A 16,015-nucleotide genomic window follows, 5' to 3' on the forward strand; every position below is an offset into this window, starting at 1 on the left:
TACCATTTCCTTTTTCCTCTTTTCTCACCCTTCTCATTCCCTACATGTTACTATCTTATGAAGCCCAAGAGGAAGCCTTGGGGAATGTTACACTGAAAGCTTCTCCAGTCTGGGCTAAGGAAAAAGTTAGTTCATTTCACTCACAATAATGTGCAGTGCTAAATGACAGGCACGTAAAGGGAAGCTTGATTTTCAACTCTCCTTTAGGTTTTGCACTCCCCAACCACCCTTTCCTTTTTTTTAGGGTGTTCTAAACAAAAGCTCTGCAAATAAAATTCTGTAAATATAGCTTATTTTAAATTGACTTCAGGTGGTAATTTGTCTAACAGGAAGGCTGGAAAACAGCTTTAAAGTATCTGTCATAACTGCAGGGCTATTCTTCCTTTAGATTCACACTGGGGTTATCACAAATGCACTGTATTGTACCCACTGATGAACTCTGCTCCTCAGCTGGCTTTTTTCTATACTGAACTTATTAGTTGCAACAGTCATTAGTTACATACAGCCAACAGCCCTGGGAACCCTTAGGACACAAGTACTGACATCCTCAAAGAATAGAAATTATCTGGAGAAACCAAAGTAATGTTTAATCCTTGCTAGACTGTGGTATAGGTGGGTCTGTAGCCTATCCTATAAATTTAATCATTAATATTAACACTTACACATGCATATTCCACATTTTACATTTAAAGTCTAAAATCTTAATCCATCTTCTGTCCTTCAGAAAATCTGATGATTTTCATTTTGATATTCATACACACCAAACCAAGGGCTATGTAAGGACTTGTTCTACATATGTAAAAACGAATGCTACCTTCTCAATTCTGATACCATCTTCTTTACTGCCAACACACAAATTCTCCTTAACCGTGCAAACAAGAGGACAGAGCTACACTACAGTCTCAGAGATAAGCACTGCAGGCACTATAGAAAGAGCAGACAGTAATCTCAGAAAAACTAACTGAAAGCAAATTCATATGGCATAGAGATTTTACCAAGCTAGACATGGAAACACAGACTACTGAAATACCAGCACAGCCAGAGTTAACAGGCACACATTCACTTGGCTGGCTCTTTGTTTGATAACTAGGAGAACTCATTTTGTTGGCTTTGCTGTCAACGCTGCAAAACATGACACCAAGTCCAAGGTTGGTTTCCTACTGCTTATGCGTCTTCAATTTCAACTTCCTCTACACAATATTCAATTGAATTCTGGCTATCTCCTTTCCCCTTCCAGACTCATGAGCAGAAGCAATATTCCCTTGAGAAATTTGGCACAATCTCACTGTTTCAGAAATGATTTTTTTTTTTTTTACAGCATATCTGCTAACTGCCCAAGATGTTTTCCTGACTCCACGTTAGCACTTCTGTGAACTTATTTCCCAGTGAATTGAATCAATGGAGACTTAATCTAACTCAGGAAATCAACTGCAATTTAGTCATAAAAAGGCAAAATCTCCACACTAGGAGATTTTGCCAAAGACTAACAAAATGATCTTGCATTACACAGTAATTTGAATACATATGGATGTACCAGACAGTAGCAGAAGCAAATTTCAGAGTAGAAATACAGCACTGAAAATGCTCGTTCACCAGCTACACTGTCAGGCTGGTCTCTGTTTTCCCCAGCTACTGCAACAATGTATTGAATTGGACAAGAGAAGAGCAGTTTCAGCCAGAAAATGACAATTTTGCATATAAAAAACATTATGAAACTCCTAAGCTTACATATAGAGTCTATCCCTAACAAATAATGAGTTTAGTTCTGCTGCTATTTTATCTACTTATGGCGCTCCAGTAATATTTTGAAGCTTTCTAAGTCAACTGATTTATTCATTATAGCAAGTTTTGAAATGTAATGCCACATGGGAAGGAGATGGGTTAAACTATTCTTCTGTTTCGCACTCTAAAGTCTCTTAACTGTATCTAAAAAAGCAGACAGTATCATCATCCCGTTATCAAGTCAGTTTTCCCTGTTTCATAAGGACAGAATGGTTTTCATCATTTCTCACTCTTCAAGGATTTGCTACTGTCCCCAGATCACAGAAATTTTGCTTACCTGCAGCAAAGTGCAGCTGTGCAAGTTAGGGAAAGACAGTGGGAAATTTACATCAAGCAAGAAATCCCTGTTCCTCAGAAAACATGACCCCTGCTCTTTGTCCTCTTCAGTCTCCATCCAGGAGCGCATGTGATGGAGCCTGTAGGATGCTTTCAGAGACAGGAAAAGAGCTAACCATCTGAAAAAAAAAAAAACAGAGGAGATGCATTTATTCACTGCTTTGTGAAAGAAAGGCTTGAATATATTTACAGCATAACTTTTTTTGATAGAAATGCAGTTTTTGTCAGAATATCAGACTTACAGCATCCTGCCTTAAAGAAAATAATTTCTGCTAGACATCTTCAAATTTTTTCTTATTTCAATTTTTTCTAAGGTGGTTTAACTGAATCTAAGGGATTAAATCAGGATATACTTTGAAGCACTTAATAGAAAATGGTGAAGCCCCACTTAGCCATTGCTATTTAAAATTGCATCGACTTTTCTGTAAATTACATATAAATTATTCATACCAGCATGTGTAACGAATGCACAATTTATCACAAATACCACTGAGACACATCAAGAGAAATCTGAATTATGTTACTGAGGTGCAGTCAAGAAACAGTAATTCAAAATAACCAGAACAAAAAAATAATATTACACTTAAAAAGCCCTAAAGTGGAACATCTCTATTTAATAATAAAGATTTACTTTCAGTCTAAAATTTATTACAGTCCCTATTAACCTGACTCAGAGTCCTTTCAGACTACACTATAACTTAAAAGATCACCTCTCTTTCAAGATAATATAAATCCACAGTTCAAAGCCTATACCTCAGAATGACATTCCATATTAATAACAAGACATGTGGAAAGTATGGCTCAGGGCTGAAGAACAACAACCACAGCACAAGCTTATTCCACGTGTGTTTAAAACATGAAGTGCAACTGGTAAGAACTGCACTGAAGTGGCCTCCTAAAGTCTGGATTTTGTGCTTGATAACACCAGCAAGCTGCAGCATGACCTGAAGCAAACTCTCCTTTTGCCCTTTGACCACCCTGTGTATTTACTATGTCAACTCTTTGTAACACAGGATTTCTTGTGACAGTGATAAAAACTGCATTGCATAATGGTGCCCTATACCTGGAGGAACACTCTAGAAGCTGTTCTAGTATTAGATAATGATAGAGAAATTATAATATTAGGAGGCACAGAAAATACATGCAGGTTTAGAGAGGAATAACTGACATCATCTGTACTTTTCCTGTAATTACTAAAAGAGAGGAAAAAAAAGTTGTCCTCACCTGGCTAAGTGTCCCTGATTCATAAGGTTTGCCATTTCTGCTGGAGAGACATCAATAAACCGGAGGAAAGAAAAACAGCTTTCTTCATTGATGCCTAGGTCACAGAAATACTGAAGTTAGGCCAACACATTTCACAGACACTCACAGCTGAAAACTAAATTTACTTCATCCATTTAGGATACACATTCTATGATACATGACAAATCTAGGTGAGTAAACAGGAGATGTTAATTTAACCTACATATCTTAGAAATACTTAACCTAGATCTTTTAGAAAGTTCGGTTTGAATCTCTGTTGCCAGACTCCATGCTCCAGTTCATTTCACAGTGTGGGCAAGAGAAGGGCTCTTACCAAGAAAGAGAAATGCATGCTAGGCCCAAGTGCAGTGGACATTTGTTGCACTTATTAAGAATCAACAGGCAGTGTGAATATTTGCAAATTTGAACAAGTATCTTCCAAAACATGCACACCTCAGGATGCCTGTCTCACACGCTCCCTCTCACCCAGGAAGTCAAATGGGTTAGAAGGAGCTGCAGGTGTTGGTAGGGAAAAGCCTTGCAGGCCCATCCCTGTGCACTGCATAGCCCCAATACCAGCTGAAGAGGTCCACACTAACAGATTTCAGCATAGTAATGCAGCCAGTATCTCTCCTGTTTTATACTTCTGAAGATTTTCCCATCTCAGTAGCTCAATGATCTAATTAGGTCTTGTAGGAAAAATACCCAATCATCTATAATAAGTTGTATCTGCCAATATCAGCAGCTTTTCTGGTTTTTTTGCTCATTGATAGATTCTGGGTCACTTGCATCTCATCTAGTTTCTAGTTGAAAGTAAGTTGGCAGTTTAAGATACAACACAGAAAGTACTGAAATGAATCCAAGATTTCTTAGAATTAAATCTATGAAAAATTCACATTAGATTAAAAAAGCAGCACTAATCTATTGAAGCAAGTTAAAACAAGACAGACTGAATTAGGATACTGCACTAGGATTAAGCAGTAACTAAATGACAAGTTATCCAACAGATTATTCCAGCTGCTTTCCATTGTTTCCTCTCTGAGCAAATTAAACGTACGTACAAACACAAACAAAATTCGAGTAAGTTCTTATCATATTATCTCAGAGAACTAATTAATCTGGCCTCTCAGTCCTTCCCCCTGAAGAAGAAGGCATATTAAAATCCAACTTGCTTCCCAAGACTGAAAACCTACCCTTCCTGTGGAAGAGAGACTGCTGGATGTGGTCTGGTGCAAATGGTGAAAGTAAAACCCGTAACCACCTGAAAATTAAAGGAACAAAACCAAACAACATCAATAAGAAGGTGCTAACACCTAACATGTTCAATCACACAATCACTTCCTCATAAAATACTGTGGTAAGTATTTTAGTGCTCTGAATATCTGGAACTGGACAGCAGTAGAAGGAAAGTGCCATCAGTCCACATGCACTGCTGTTTATTTGACACTGAGACACACCATTGTTGTGCTGGAACTGCACTGTATGTTTCTAGGAAAGCTGGTCTTGTCTTCATACACATCTCTCTTGTCTCTTCCCTCAGCACTTCTTGTAACTGAATGCAGACAAAATCAAGAACTGGCATGGTTGGAGAAAATAGCAAACTGCACTTGGGCAGATTCTCCTCATCCAAGGTGAGCATTAAAAGCTGTCAAGGCACTAGCAGATGCTCATGTTATACCATGTTGCAACAGACAGATACTGACAGTTTCCTGGCATGAGAAAACTCACTAAAGGGAAATCAGGTGGGGCTTTTTGTTATTTCAAGGATCTCTTGAAGCTCAATTCTACTACACATCATCAGCAACAACTCTAAATTCCTTTTCCTGGCTTTCTTACACAATCAAAGGGATATTCTGTGATTAGAATTCCACCAAGAAAGAGCACCTATATCAGATGTTTAACAGCTGAATGACTAAAAGGAAATGGACTGCTCAGCCAACATCACTTAAGTACACCAGGTAAGGGAGCTAATTAGCATTTATAAAAATAAGTGTAAGTAATAATACTAAATATGCTAAACTGGATAGGAAGTGGAATAGGCTTGCCTGTCCCGTGAGTGGTTGAAGACCCTGATCTGTCCATGACGGTAGAGGAACTTGGAAATCTGGTATGGCTTTAGGGAGATGTGAAATGGAGACCAAGTTTCTTGTCGCTCAAACAGCTCTGGGTGATTGCACACCTGTAAGACAGAGAGCATGTCAAAAGCTGGGAGGAATTAACTTAGTCCAGTGCAGCATCTACATCCCAAATCAACCATGACCAATGATCACTGAAACTTTAGTATTGCTTAATATTGCGTGGTTATTTTAGTGTATCTGCTCTGAATATGGCGTCAGACCTTTTGCTATTCATATAACAGCTACTGCCTCTTCTTCCCAACTGAATGGCTTCCTTCAGCCAAAGCAACCTTTGTAACCACACCAACCTTTGTAACCAAATCAGTTAGCAAATGCATGCATCATAGAGCTAAAACCCTTCTTCACCCAACATCAATGCTACACTGCATCTGAAACACAACTGAATTGCATGCCAATTTGCTTGCCTATGCCACATTTTTTTTAATACGGTGTTTTCTAGAAGCCACATCTTAGTTTGGTGCTAACCAATGATCATACTTTTCAAAAATTATTATTTAAAATACCCTTACCTTCCTAAATTGCATGACTAGATTCATGAGACTACTAGTGGTGGTCTGTGCTTGCTGAGTAGTGCCCATTGATGACTGCAAGAGGTCATCAATAGAGATTTTGTTTTTCAGAGCTTGGTACAAGAGCTTCTGTCGACTTGTCTGCTGGCAGTACATAAGAATTTCAATCTGCAAAATGATAATGAAGATTTAGCCATTTCTTTCTCTAAAATGAAGGATGATAACATTAGTGTACATAGAGCAGAAACACACCTTGAGGGAAACACAACTTCATCAAAAAATACATTTATAGGCAGTTGCATTCAGATGTGCATTTCAGGATCTAACCTGGAAAGAACTTGACTGACAGGTGTGTTTTGGAAGGCTTGTGTAATGATGTGGGAGACAGACCTTTAAAAGTACATGAACACAACTGAGTAAACAGATGGATTCTTAAGAAGCTGACATCACACCTGCAGCTGATCAGTTTAAAATCTGACCTCAATTCTGCCATCCTACAGCTCCCCACTCAGACCCATGCTAAGGAGTGCCAGGACCCACAGCAGCGACCGTGCATCGCACAACAACAGTGTCTGTGGGAAGGCCACTGAAATAATTAAGCTCATCAGAACAAACCAGATGTCTCTCAGCCAATGTCTCTCAACCTGTTGACCACAGGATCATCTAGTATTGCTAATATCCAGGTGAAATTAAGAGACTGGCAAGAGAAAAGAGCATGATGCTGCCACTATGCATTTCTCTGTACAGGCAAGCAAAAAAAAATAATCCCAAATCCATGCCAAATCCTTCACAAAGGCAACTGGAAATGTTTATTACCCAGTAATTGATGTATTAATCTCCTTCACAGCCATTAGGGATACTTCTGTCAACTTAACCAGGACTGAAGATATTTCATTTTTAACAGGTAACAAAATACTTTCCCAAGAAAAACGTTTATTAATTAGAAGTTCTTCAGTTACATTCACATCTAATGACATTGCTGGGATGAGGTGCAAGAAAGTGAAGGTTGAAGAGAAGTCTACAGTCAGATTTCAGGTATGCAGACTGACAAACAAGTTTGCAAGAACCAGATCAGAGAACAGAGCTATGACAATAGAGCTGTAATACCCATTCCAGAGAAATACTTTTTCTCACCTTATCTGACAGTTCATTTTCCACATCCTTCTTGATTCTTCTCAACATAAATGGCTTCAGGATCATATGCAAGCGGGATAGCTGATCTGAAATAAAGGGAAGGGGAAAGAAAGAACAATTACCTAATCAGAAAGGAAAATTATATAGTGTTTTACGACAAATTAAGTCCCTAACTGCTCAGCCATTTCCCCCATGTGAGTTCTTACCGCATAGAGTTGATATTTTTCTCTGTTGATTTTTCTTTTTCAAATGAGTGCTGTGCTACACTGTTTTTTTCTATCCATTACACATGCTATATTACAGCCAGAAACAGAAATTTTAACATAAACTATCAACAGCAATCCAGTAATTATGCATCTCCAATCCCATTGTGCATCCTCTGCTTTAGATGCCATATCTCATAGAAAATTTAGCCATTTTTAGTTCAAAAAGGCAACAGATTCTTAATATAAAAATCATAATAGTTATACACTGCACTCACTCTCATCAATAGCAGATTTGTTCTCTGCATGGCTCTCTATGTCCTTAGAAAACCACTCATTGAACTCTTCATGGGAATCAAACAGTGTTGGCATGATAAAATGCAGCAGGGCCCACAGCTAAAAGGAGAGGAGAAAACACCAGATTAGCAAAAGTCATCCTACTGTGGATAAGGTAATTGGGGATCCCAAAAACTTGCAGCTCTTCATAAGCAAAATGACTTCACTAGATCATGAGACATGGCAAAATTAAACAAAACACCAGCTGCATTCTCTTCCTGCCTCCCCCCACAATGCCACAGACAGACCAATGCCAACTTAACAGAATCCCATCAGAAAGCAGTGACAAACACATTCTAACTAGTGCAGCCAACAAAAGGAAAAGTCACCAGAATTAGATTTCATCTAATCTAAGTTTTACTTCAAATATCTTTAGTGGCAAGTTTCCATATTTTTCCCTCCCAGGGCTGATCCCATGTTTGTCTGTCAGTGGTTTGCTACAAGCATGATCCCTCAACCACAAAAATACAACAGATTTCTCAACTGTTTACATATGTTTAGTGTGTATTATTGTTACAAAGAAAAAATCCACTCTTTTGAGCTCCCAAATACCTCAGCCATTGTGTTCTGGATTGGGGTACCAGTCAACAACAATCTGTTTCGGCACTGGAACTGTAGTAGGATCTTCCAACGAACACTGACGAATAAAAGCAAGAAAAATCATTTATAGAGAAAACTGTAGAATGATATGAAACATAAGGTAATTTAAAGCAAATTGTTTCCAGTGAGTTTCCCAAATGATCTTTGGAAGCCACTGGACAAAACTATTACAGCTGTTCCCCAGTCTTTCAAAAGACAACTACAGGAAAAAATAACCTTTTTCCAATTAAAAAAAATAAAAGTGTGTAATTTATTATATTTTTCTAAATATCTTTTTTACTCATTTTTAAAATAAATGCTTATAAATAAAGTCTCATGATCAGAATAATTAACTTTCCAAAAGAAACAGGTAGTTTGAATCAGAATGTCATGTATTTTTCATACTTTACAAGAGGAAGCTTATAGGCTACTGTGACAGTGTGCTGAGCTATACATTAAAATAATCTTTGAGGGGTGGTTTCCCAAGAATGCTGAAGAAACAAACTTTGGTCAGAATCAGCCTGCATCTAAAGTAGTCCTCAACTTACTGCAACTTGAACAAAGGTTATGGGAAAGCAATTACAGAAATAAAGACAGACAAATCCATTACTTGAAAACAAACAGAAAATTTTCTGGCATAGAGTCTCATAACACAGACTGGGCTTTACTGCAGCCAACAGTACTCATGGAGTTCTGACCTTCATTCATGTCTGGAAGTGCCACTGAATAAGGAATCAAAATAATGCATTTAATGGAGCCAATATAAGCAATATAAGCTAAGGACTACAGACCATTCACTAGGCAGAATTGTGTGAGTAGTCAGGAGGGAAAGTGAACAGCATTTCACACTGTTTTGTTTAACTGTCCTGTGCTCCATACAAGTTCCTGCTCCAGAGCTACCTTTTAATTACATTTTACATATTTGGAAAATCTAAATGCAAAAAACCTAATAAATCTATCCTGTGTCAGAGAGTTATACAGATATTTAACTGGGTTAGATACTTAAGGGGTCTAATGTGTTTCAATTTTAACTTCTATCAATTTATGTTCTCTTGATGCTTTCTTGATACTCCTCCAAGAGTCTGATACACAGAAAAGATTTTGCTTTCAGTTAGTTTATTACCTGGAGCTACTCTTGAGTGCCTGTGCTTCATCCAGCACCATATACTGCCACTTCACTCGCTGGAAATACTTCACATCCTGCACTACCAGCTGGTAACTGGTAATTACCACGTGGAAAGGAGCATCCTGAGTATACAGTGTCTTCTACAACCACAAAAGGAGAAACAAATGTCCACATAATGTAGGTACATTGTCAAGAGTTCACTGTAATTTCTGACTTCTGTTTTACAATCTTCTCATTACTATTGCATTTTTCACAGCTGACTTGTAAAATTAATTATATCACAGTTACTCAACTAGTGGACCTGGACTTCAGCCCTTGAACAAATTCAGACCTTTCTTAATGTGCAAGGCAAGACAAGACCTGGGTACTGACCCCTACAAAATGCTATTGTTAAATAAGGAACAATCTTGACAAAACTGCAGGGATTCTGCATTGGGATATTCCAAGCTAGGTTACTCAAACAGAAAAACAGTCCTTGACACTGAAACTTCCAGATGAAGAACAGAGCTCTAGCTCTCCATCTGAACCCCATGCCACATTCAATTGCCCTGTATGGTATTGCTTTTCAGCACAAGAGAAGTCTTCCACCTCATTATCTTAATGAAAATGTTACTCCAGGAATTAAGAAACTCTGCATCCACACCACTAGCTTCATTTGGTGACATGTAGCAACAGTTTCTGGTTTACTGTGCACAGAGAAAAACAGTCAAAGTACACATTCATGCTGGCATTACCTGACTCCAGAACTTTCTGATCACCTTTCTATCATGGGGATTTCCCCAATAAGGTAGCACCTGAAAAAGTAAAAAAATCAGAAAGACATTATTTTCAAATAATGACACCAGCTCTGGAATTTTATAGTCTGTAGTCTACAAAATGGCATACTTCTTTCTCCAAAACAACAAAAAGGGAAATTATCTTTTTACCATCGAGAAAAATCAGAAAGCATTTAAAAATAATTTACTGTAATAAAAAGAGCATTCCAGGAGAAGGCATCAAGAAACTTGGCCTGATCAAGCTATGATGAGAATCTAAAAATGTCCATTAGCATTTAGCACAAACCTTCTAGTCAGTTTTTTTTCCCAAAAATTAAAAATTGTACTTTGCTTATGGCAGAATGAGGTCTGCACTCAACTGCTATAGTTAAAGCTAGAGGACTAGAAGGCTTGTTGCCTGTTTAACAACCTCCATGGTCCTGTTGGTTTTCCATTTCAGAACTGACCCCAAAAAGCTGAGATGAAGTTAAAATGTCTGGCATGAATATATTTAATATAAGAATTTTAAAATCAACCACTACTGCCAGAGAAAGCCTTTAAACTATCTGCAGTTCAAAACTGTTACTCAGACCTTTGCACAGCACTGAATCCTGCCACTGGTTAATAACACTGTACTGCCATCTCCTGCCTGGTGGAAAGACTTACAGTCAGCTAAGACTGGGAGGTTTGGGAGGGAGGAAGAATGCTGCTTGCTGAGGTGGTGAAAAGTCTTACAACTTCAACTGACAAGTTCCAAAAGCCTTTAAGTGAATACTCTTCCTACTGTTCTGTTTGTAAAACAACCAGACTGCCTAAAAAGTGATTTGTCTTTTTGTTTACATATTCTGCCAGGGACAAAAATTCACTGTGATTTACTACAAGCAGAACTGACTGCACACTTCTGTATGATTAGAGGAAGAAACAAAACTGGTTGAAAAAAAGATTGATTGAAGTTATAAACATGTGACAGTAAGTTTAGAAAACTTATTTTTAAAATACATTTTGTTCCATGGATGAGGTAAACATCAGCATGCAATAAGATCAGCATGCCAAAGAACAGCTATACAATGATTTAAACAGTTTGGTGTTTAAGTCAAAAAAGAGAAAACTATCTTTTCACAAGCATCCTGACTGCATTTTTCAAACATTTGCTGTATTTCATTCCTGAGGAGAAAGCATAAACAGTTGCTTGCCTATTCCATACAATGAATAGATCAAAGAAGTGAGACAAAGCAGATAGATTGGCCAACAGCTCTCAAGTTTTTTAATCAAGAGCCCCTATTATTTTGGGCTATGAAAAGACATGAATGGATCATTTTTAGGTTGTGTTGGCTTTTCTTCTCTTTTGAATACCTCCTCAATAACACAAGTGTTTGAATTTCTTCAGTTGCATTTCTTAGTTGCTTTAAAGGCTCAGTAATGCCAATTTATTCCAAAATTGGAGTCACTGGAATAAAAAGTATTTAACTATGCTCTAGCACAACTTCTCTTCATACAGATACCTCAAACTAAACAACACCACAACCAATGTACAGTCTCACCAGGGTCTCCAAAGCAAGCTATTTGGTAAAAGCTAAGTCCTTTAATTTTGCCTTGACCAAGATTCAAGTATCACTTATAGTTACACATTCAAAGTTTGCTCCTCATACTTTTTTAAGTAGCCAAGACATTCAAACAATTAGCCTGATGTTACTGGTATACTGGTTACTCACAACTAGGTGTCTTCTACTGTTTTCTGTAAAAAGGAAAATCTGATGTTTCAAAAAAAAAAAATCAAGACTTCTTTATATCAAAAGTTATTATGTTAACAACCCAAATACTTAAATTATTATCTGTTTCTCTTTGCAGATATAACTGCAAGCTTCTAACACTTTTGCCTATCCTGAATTCTGAAATTACAGCACTGTCTTAGCAGTACACATTTCTTTTCAAATTTTCCTTTGCAACACTCCAATGTTTCCACTGGGGGACAGGTAAGCAGCTTGTTTTTCAGTAACTGATAGCTCCTTGCTTTCTAATTTACTGTTTACTATTTCTATTGACTATGCTTTCACATTCACAATATACCTGAAAAACTCCATGTTTTCTTGCAATCTTTTTGCTCTTATCTATTTGTGCTTCACTTCTCTGCTTTTCCTTGATTATTAATTGTATGTCCATAGTTGCTCTATTTTTCTGTAATAACTACATGTTACTTCCCTGTTATCTGTTCAGTAAGCACCCAGATATGATACAGAACTCAGGAGAACAAAATGGTTTGCTCTCAAGGAAACAGAAAGAAATTTCTTGGACATCCTTATTACCTTAAATTTAGGTACAAATCTGGCAAACTCCTGGTGCCAGTTGTTCAGAGTAGAGGCAGGTGAAATTATTAAAAAAGGTCCCCAGATGTTCTCTCTCTGGAAAACACACATAAAAAATTAAATTTAAAAAGTAATTGAAGTGAAGTGATAAAGAGATGGTTTGATATGGCTTTAAATCTACTAAATGACAGTGACTACACGAGAGGGAACTGTATGCAAAATAGCAAAACTCTTCCAGCACAGCAGGGTGATACAAAATCAAACAGAGCAGATCTAATGTTTAACCAAAACTTATTTCATAACAGCAAAGTTCTTCCCAGAACAAAATCCTTTGTATCTGAGAGTTGCCACCTGCATGTTACTAACAGCCCCTGTCGTTTTGATAAGAACTTGAGGTCATATTGAAAAACTTTGCTCTGCCACATCACAAATTACAGTGCTCTCTGGGAAATAACTGAGTTGATCCATTAATATATTAGCAGTTACAAGCTGGCCCTCCTAAGGGAGAGGCAGAAGAACAAAGTGCTGTGTAACCTTAGAAAAACCTCAAGGTGCGGTGTCACAGGAAGACAAGCTTATCTTGTTATTCTCTCTATGCAGATGAGCTCAAGAACCTTCAGCTCTGCACACTTTTACAGTATTTTGGCCAACAGTAGCAGTAACATAAAGAAATGCACACAATTTGGTCACTAGTGCAGCTAATTTTGCTTCTAGCATCACTTCATTGATATCTCCTATTTAGGGCAAGTGACTGGATTGCAATCAAGACTGTGATTTTTAAAATAAATGTATCTATTTCTGCATTAAGAAGTAAGCTCCTGTTGTTAATTCTGTTTTGTTTGTCTGCCCTGGCACAAAAGAATCGCCATGTTTCCTACAAAACCCCACTGGAATATGGAAATTAATGCTAATTGCCATGAAGCTCAGAATCTGAGCACTTTGATCTGTAAAACTCAGTGAACCATCAAATGTGCATGTTCTCTCCTGAGGCTTTTACACTCAGTGCAAGTGAGAAGATTTTACTCTGTGAATAAATGAAAACTCTATATAAATAAAAATTGACAAACATTCATATTTGTAACTATTTCAATGGCTCCATGTGGAAACAATGTATAAAATACTCTTTAAGACATTTAAGCTTTATAATTCAAAATTCATTTCCAACATGTGAAAAGTATCCATCTTTTATCAAACATACCACCCAGGAACAAGGTAAAACCCACCTACCTCAGCCAGATGTGCAAGGAGAGCAATACTTTGTACTGTTTTACCCAGACCCATTTCATCTGCCAGGATTCCATTGATGCCCTGCAAAAGATCCATAAATGAACACCTTCACTTAACTACTTTTTAAACTACAAAGAACTGGTAAAACAGTTGCTACTGAACTGAGGGGGAACAGCCCCACTGTAACAACTCTGAAACTTTATCATCTCTTGCATCTGCTCCTGAGAGGTAATTGATCTCAACTATATTTCATTCATCTCTCAGTCTTATTTTTCCCCTACGCCTCTCTGCACTTCATGATCCCATTGTGACCTGGGCACACTCACAAGGACAAGACTGCCTGCAGTTTATCTGCTGACCCAAGCTCGAAACAGTATGCAACTCCAAGCAGGAAAAGTCTCCTCCACATATGATCTAAGTGATAAACAGTTGTATAAACCACACAAAGAATACTGAACTCAAAGCCCCATTCAAAGCTGTTATGTACTAAATAATCAAGAACTTCGATTCAATAATCAAAGAATAATCATGAACTGGTACATGGCCTACCTAGTACTTTTCTTTTTTCCAAATACATTAAATATCAACTATACACAGTCTATTTTTAAAAACAGTCGATTTTTGGGCTAACTTTAATGACTTCAATAATCCCAGAAGTTATAAAAATTTGCAAGATGTACTAATATACCTGCTCATATAGGTTGGCCAGCCAATTCATGCCTTTCAATTGATAACCTTTCAGTTTTCCATTGAAAATGGTAGGCTGTGGAATATCTTCTCCTGCTCGGATAGATGGGTTTGCTAAACTGTAGCTCTCTCCAAATCCAGTCCCGGATTTGTTAGCAGCCCTTAAAGCAGCTGCCCGGCTCTCCTTTGCATCTTCATCAAATGATCTGGTCTGAACAGGAAGAGGAAAGTAATACATAAGATGGTGAATATATTAACTTATCAAGAAACTGTAGTGTAAAGGGCTTTACAATTCACATTAAGACATGATACTTGTCAGAAATGAAGAGAAAATGAGTCTGTTCCACAAGCCCAGTAGCCTTATGTTCTACTGGTTTAACACAAAATGTGTATATGGAATTAAATTCAAATCTGGTCCCCAGATTATCCTGTTTGACTTGACTGCTATGAAAGATCCTGGTACTGTGGCTTCTGCCAATTACTCTGCTTGCTCTTCTACTTCATGGATCAAAAAGATACATACCCGGGCTTGATGAATCTGGTAAGCATCCTCAGCATTCTTCAGAGCTTGGGCCTTGTAATAGTTGCTATCTGAAAATACCAGACCCATATGAGAGCTCTGCATCAGTAACCAGCCAAACACACAGATAAATTCCAATAATTGCAGCAGTCCTTGCAGAGGGACTGCTGCAATTATTGTGCTTGAAATTGTTAAGTTTTCACGGTAACACACAGAGGACAGTAAATTTCAAAAGAGTGCAAGGAAAGCACTGTAGATGAATCATTTACCATAATCTTCTTGGGTGATGTTGACCACTACTCCTCCACCAATATCAATCTGCCTTTGGGTAGAGCTGTCTTCCAGTTTGCGCAGGATTTCCTCCTGTATCCCGTCATGTCCAATATCTCGTTTACGACTCATAAAATGGGCATACAATTCAGTTTGTGTGATCAGGAAGTTCAGTTTTCGCTGCTGTCTCTTAGCCTAAGAGAAGAGCATTTACCAAAAACAAAAGAAGAGCAAAAAGAGACAGGACAAGAGTTCAATGTTAAAATATAATTAAACAAAGAAAAAATAAAATCTAATAATGTATCAACAACCAATCTATTTAGATTATGTTAAGCATATCACTTTGAAGTGCTACATTATTAGTTGCGCATAAGAACACTGACCAACTCCATAAATATCTATACTAAAATATAAAAATGTTGTAAATGAAAAGTTTTTTTAAATTCAGTAATCATTACAAAAAACACCATAATCTATTAAGAGAAAGTTTCAAAGTTTTGTTTATACTGAAAAATAAAAAAAATAGCATGACTTTAGTGGTTTATAGTAAAGGAACTCAGCAGTTAAGAAATGCTCTCATGGCAACCTCACTCCCACATTCTGTTACTTATTAGTAGAGGGAATTATGGTAGTAGACATGAGTACATCAATAAGTAATAGATTTGAGATATTATCATTACTCAGCATTCAGCAAGGCATTGCAAAAGCTCTGTTCACCCTTAGGCTTTGGCAAAAAATGCAACTGTTAAAATTTGTCTATTTATCTAAGTCAGCAGAAAACTTTACCAAATGTTAATGAATTTGCAAGAATGAAAGGAACACAATAAATGCAAGCATAATTTAAGCATTATAATACCTTATATTTAGT

At 37.3% G+C, this 16,015-nt stretch overlaps 1 protein-coding gene across 4 annotated transcripts in view; it reads right to left on the reverse strand.

Moving 5' to 3' along the window:
* Nucleotides 1–16,015, reverse strand: part of INO80 (INO80 complex ATPase subunit) — a 61,633-nt gene that overhangs the window by 28,785 nt on the left and 16,833 nt on the right. For all 4 annotated transcript variants that reach the window (XM_063159040.1, XM_063159038.1, XM_063159037.1 and 1 more), the window contains 15 exons: nt 15,147–15,342; nt 14,881–14,948; nt 14,359–14,568; nt 13,671–13,751; nt 12,444–12,539; nt 10,120–10,179; nt 9,383–9,525; nt 8,233–8,317; nt 7,623–7,740; nt 7,142–7,227; nt 6,008–6,175; nt 5,406–5,539; nt 4,554–4,621; nt 3,343–3,436; nt 2,060–2,237 (listed from right to left, as the gene is read on the reverse strand). In XM_063159040.1, coding sequence (XP_063015110.1) covers nt 2,060–2,237; nt 3,343–3,436; nt 4,554–4,621; nt 5,406–5,539; nt 6,008–6,175; nt 7,142–7,227; nt 7,623–7,740; nt 8,233–8,317; nt 9,383–9,525; nt 10,120–10,179; nt 12,444–12,539; nt 13,671–13,751; nt 14,359–14,568; nt 14,881–14,948; nt 15,147–15,342 — 1,785 coding nt within the window. The remainder of the gene's footprint in view (nt 1–2,059; nt 2,238–3,342; nt 3,437–4,553; nt 4,622–5,405; nt 5,540–6,007; nt 6,176–7,141; nt 7,228–7,622; nt 7,741–8,232; nt 8,318–9,382; nt 9,526–10,119; nt 10,180–12,443; nt 12,540–13,670; nt 13,752–14,358; nt 14,569–14,880; nt 14,949–15,146; nt 15,343–16,015) is intronic.

The sequence above is a fragment of the Melospiza melodia genome, chromosome 6, assembly GCF_035770615.1.
Source record: "Melospiza melodia melodia isolate bMelMel2 chromosome 6, bMelMel2.pri, whole genome shotgun sequence".
NCBI classification, from domain to species: domain Eukaryota; kingdom Metazoa; phylum Chordata; class Aves; order Passeriformes; family Passerellidae; genus Melospiza; species Melospiza melodia.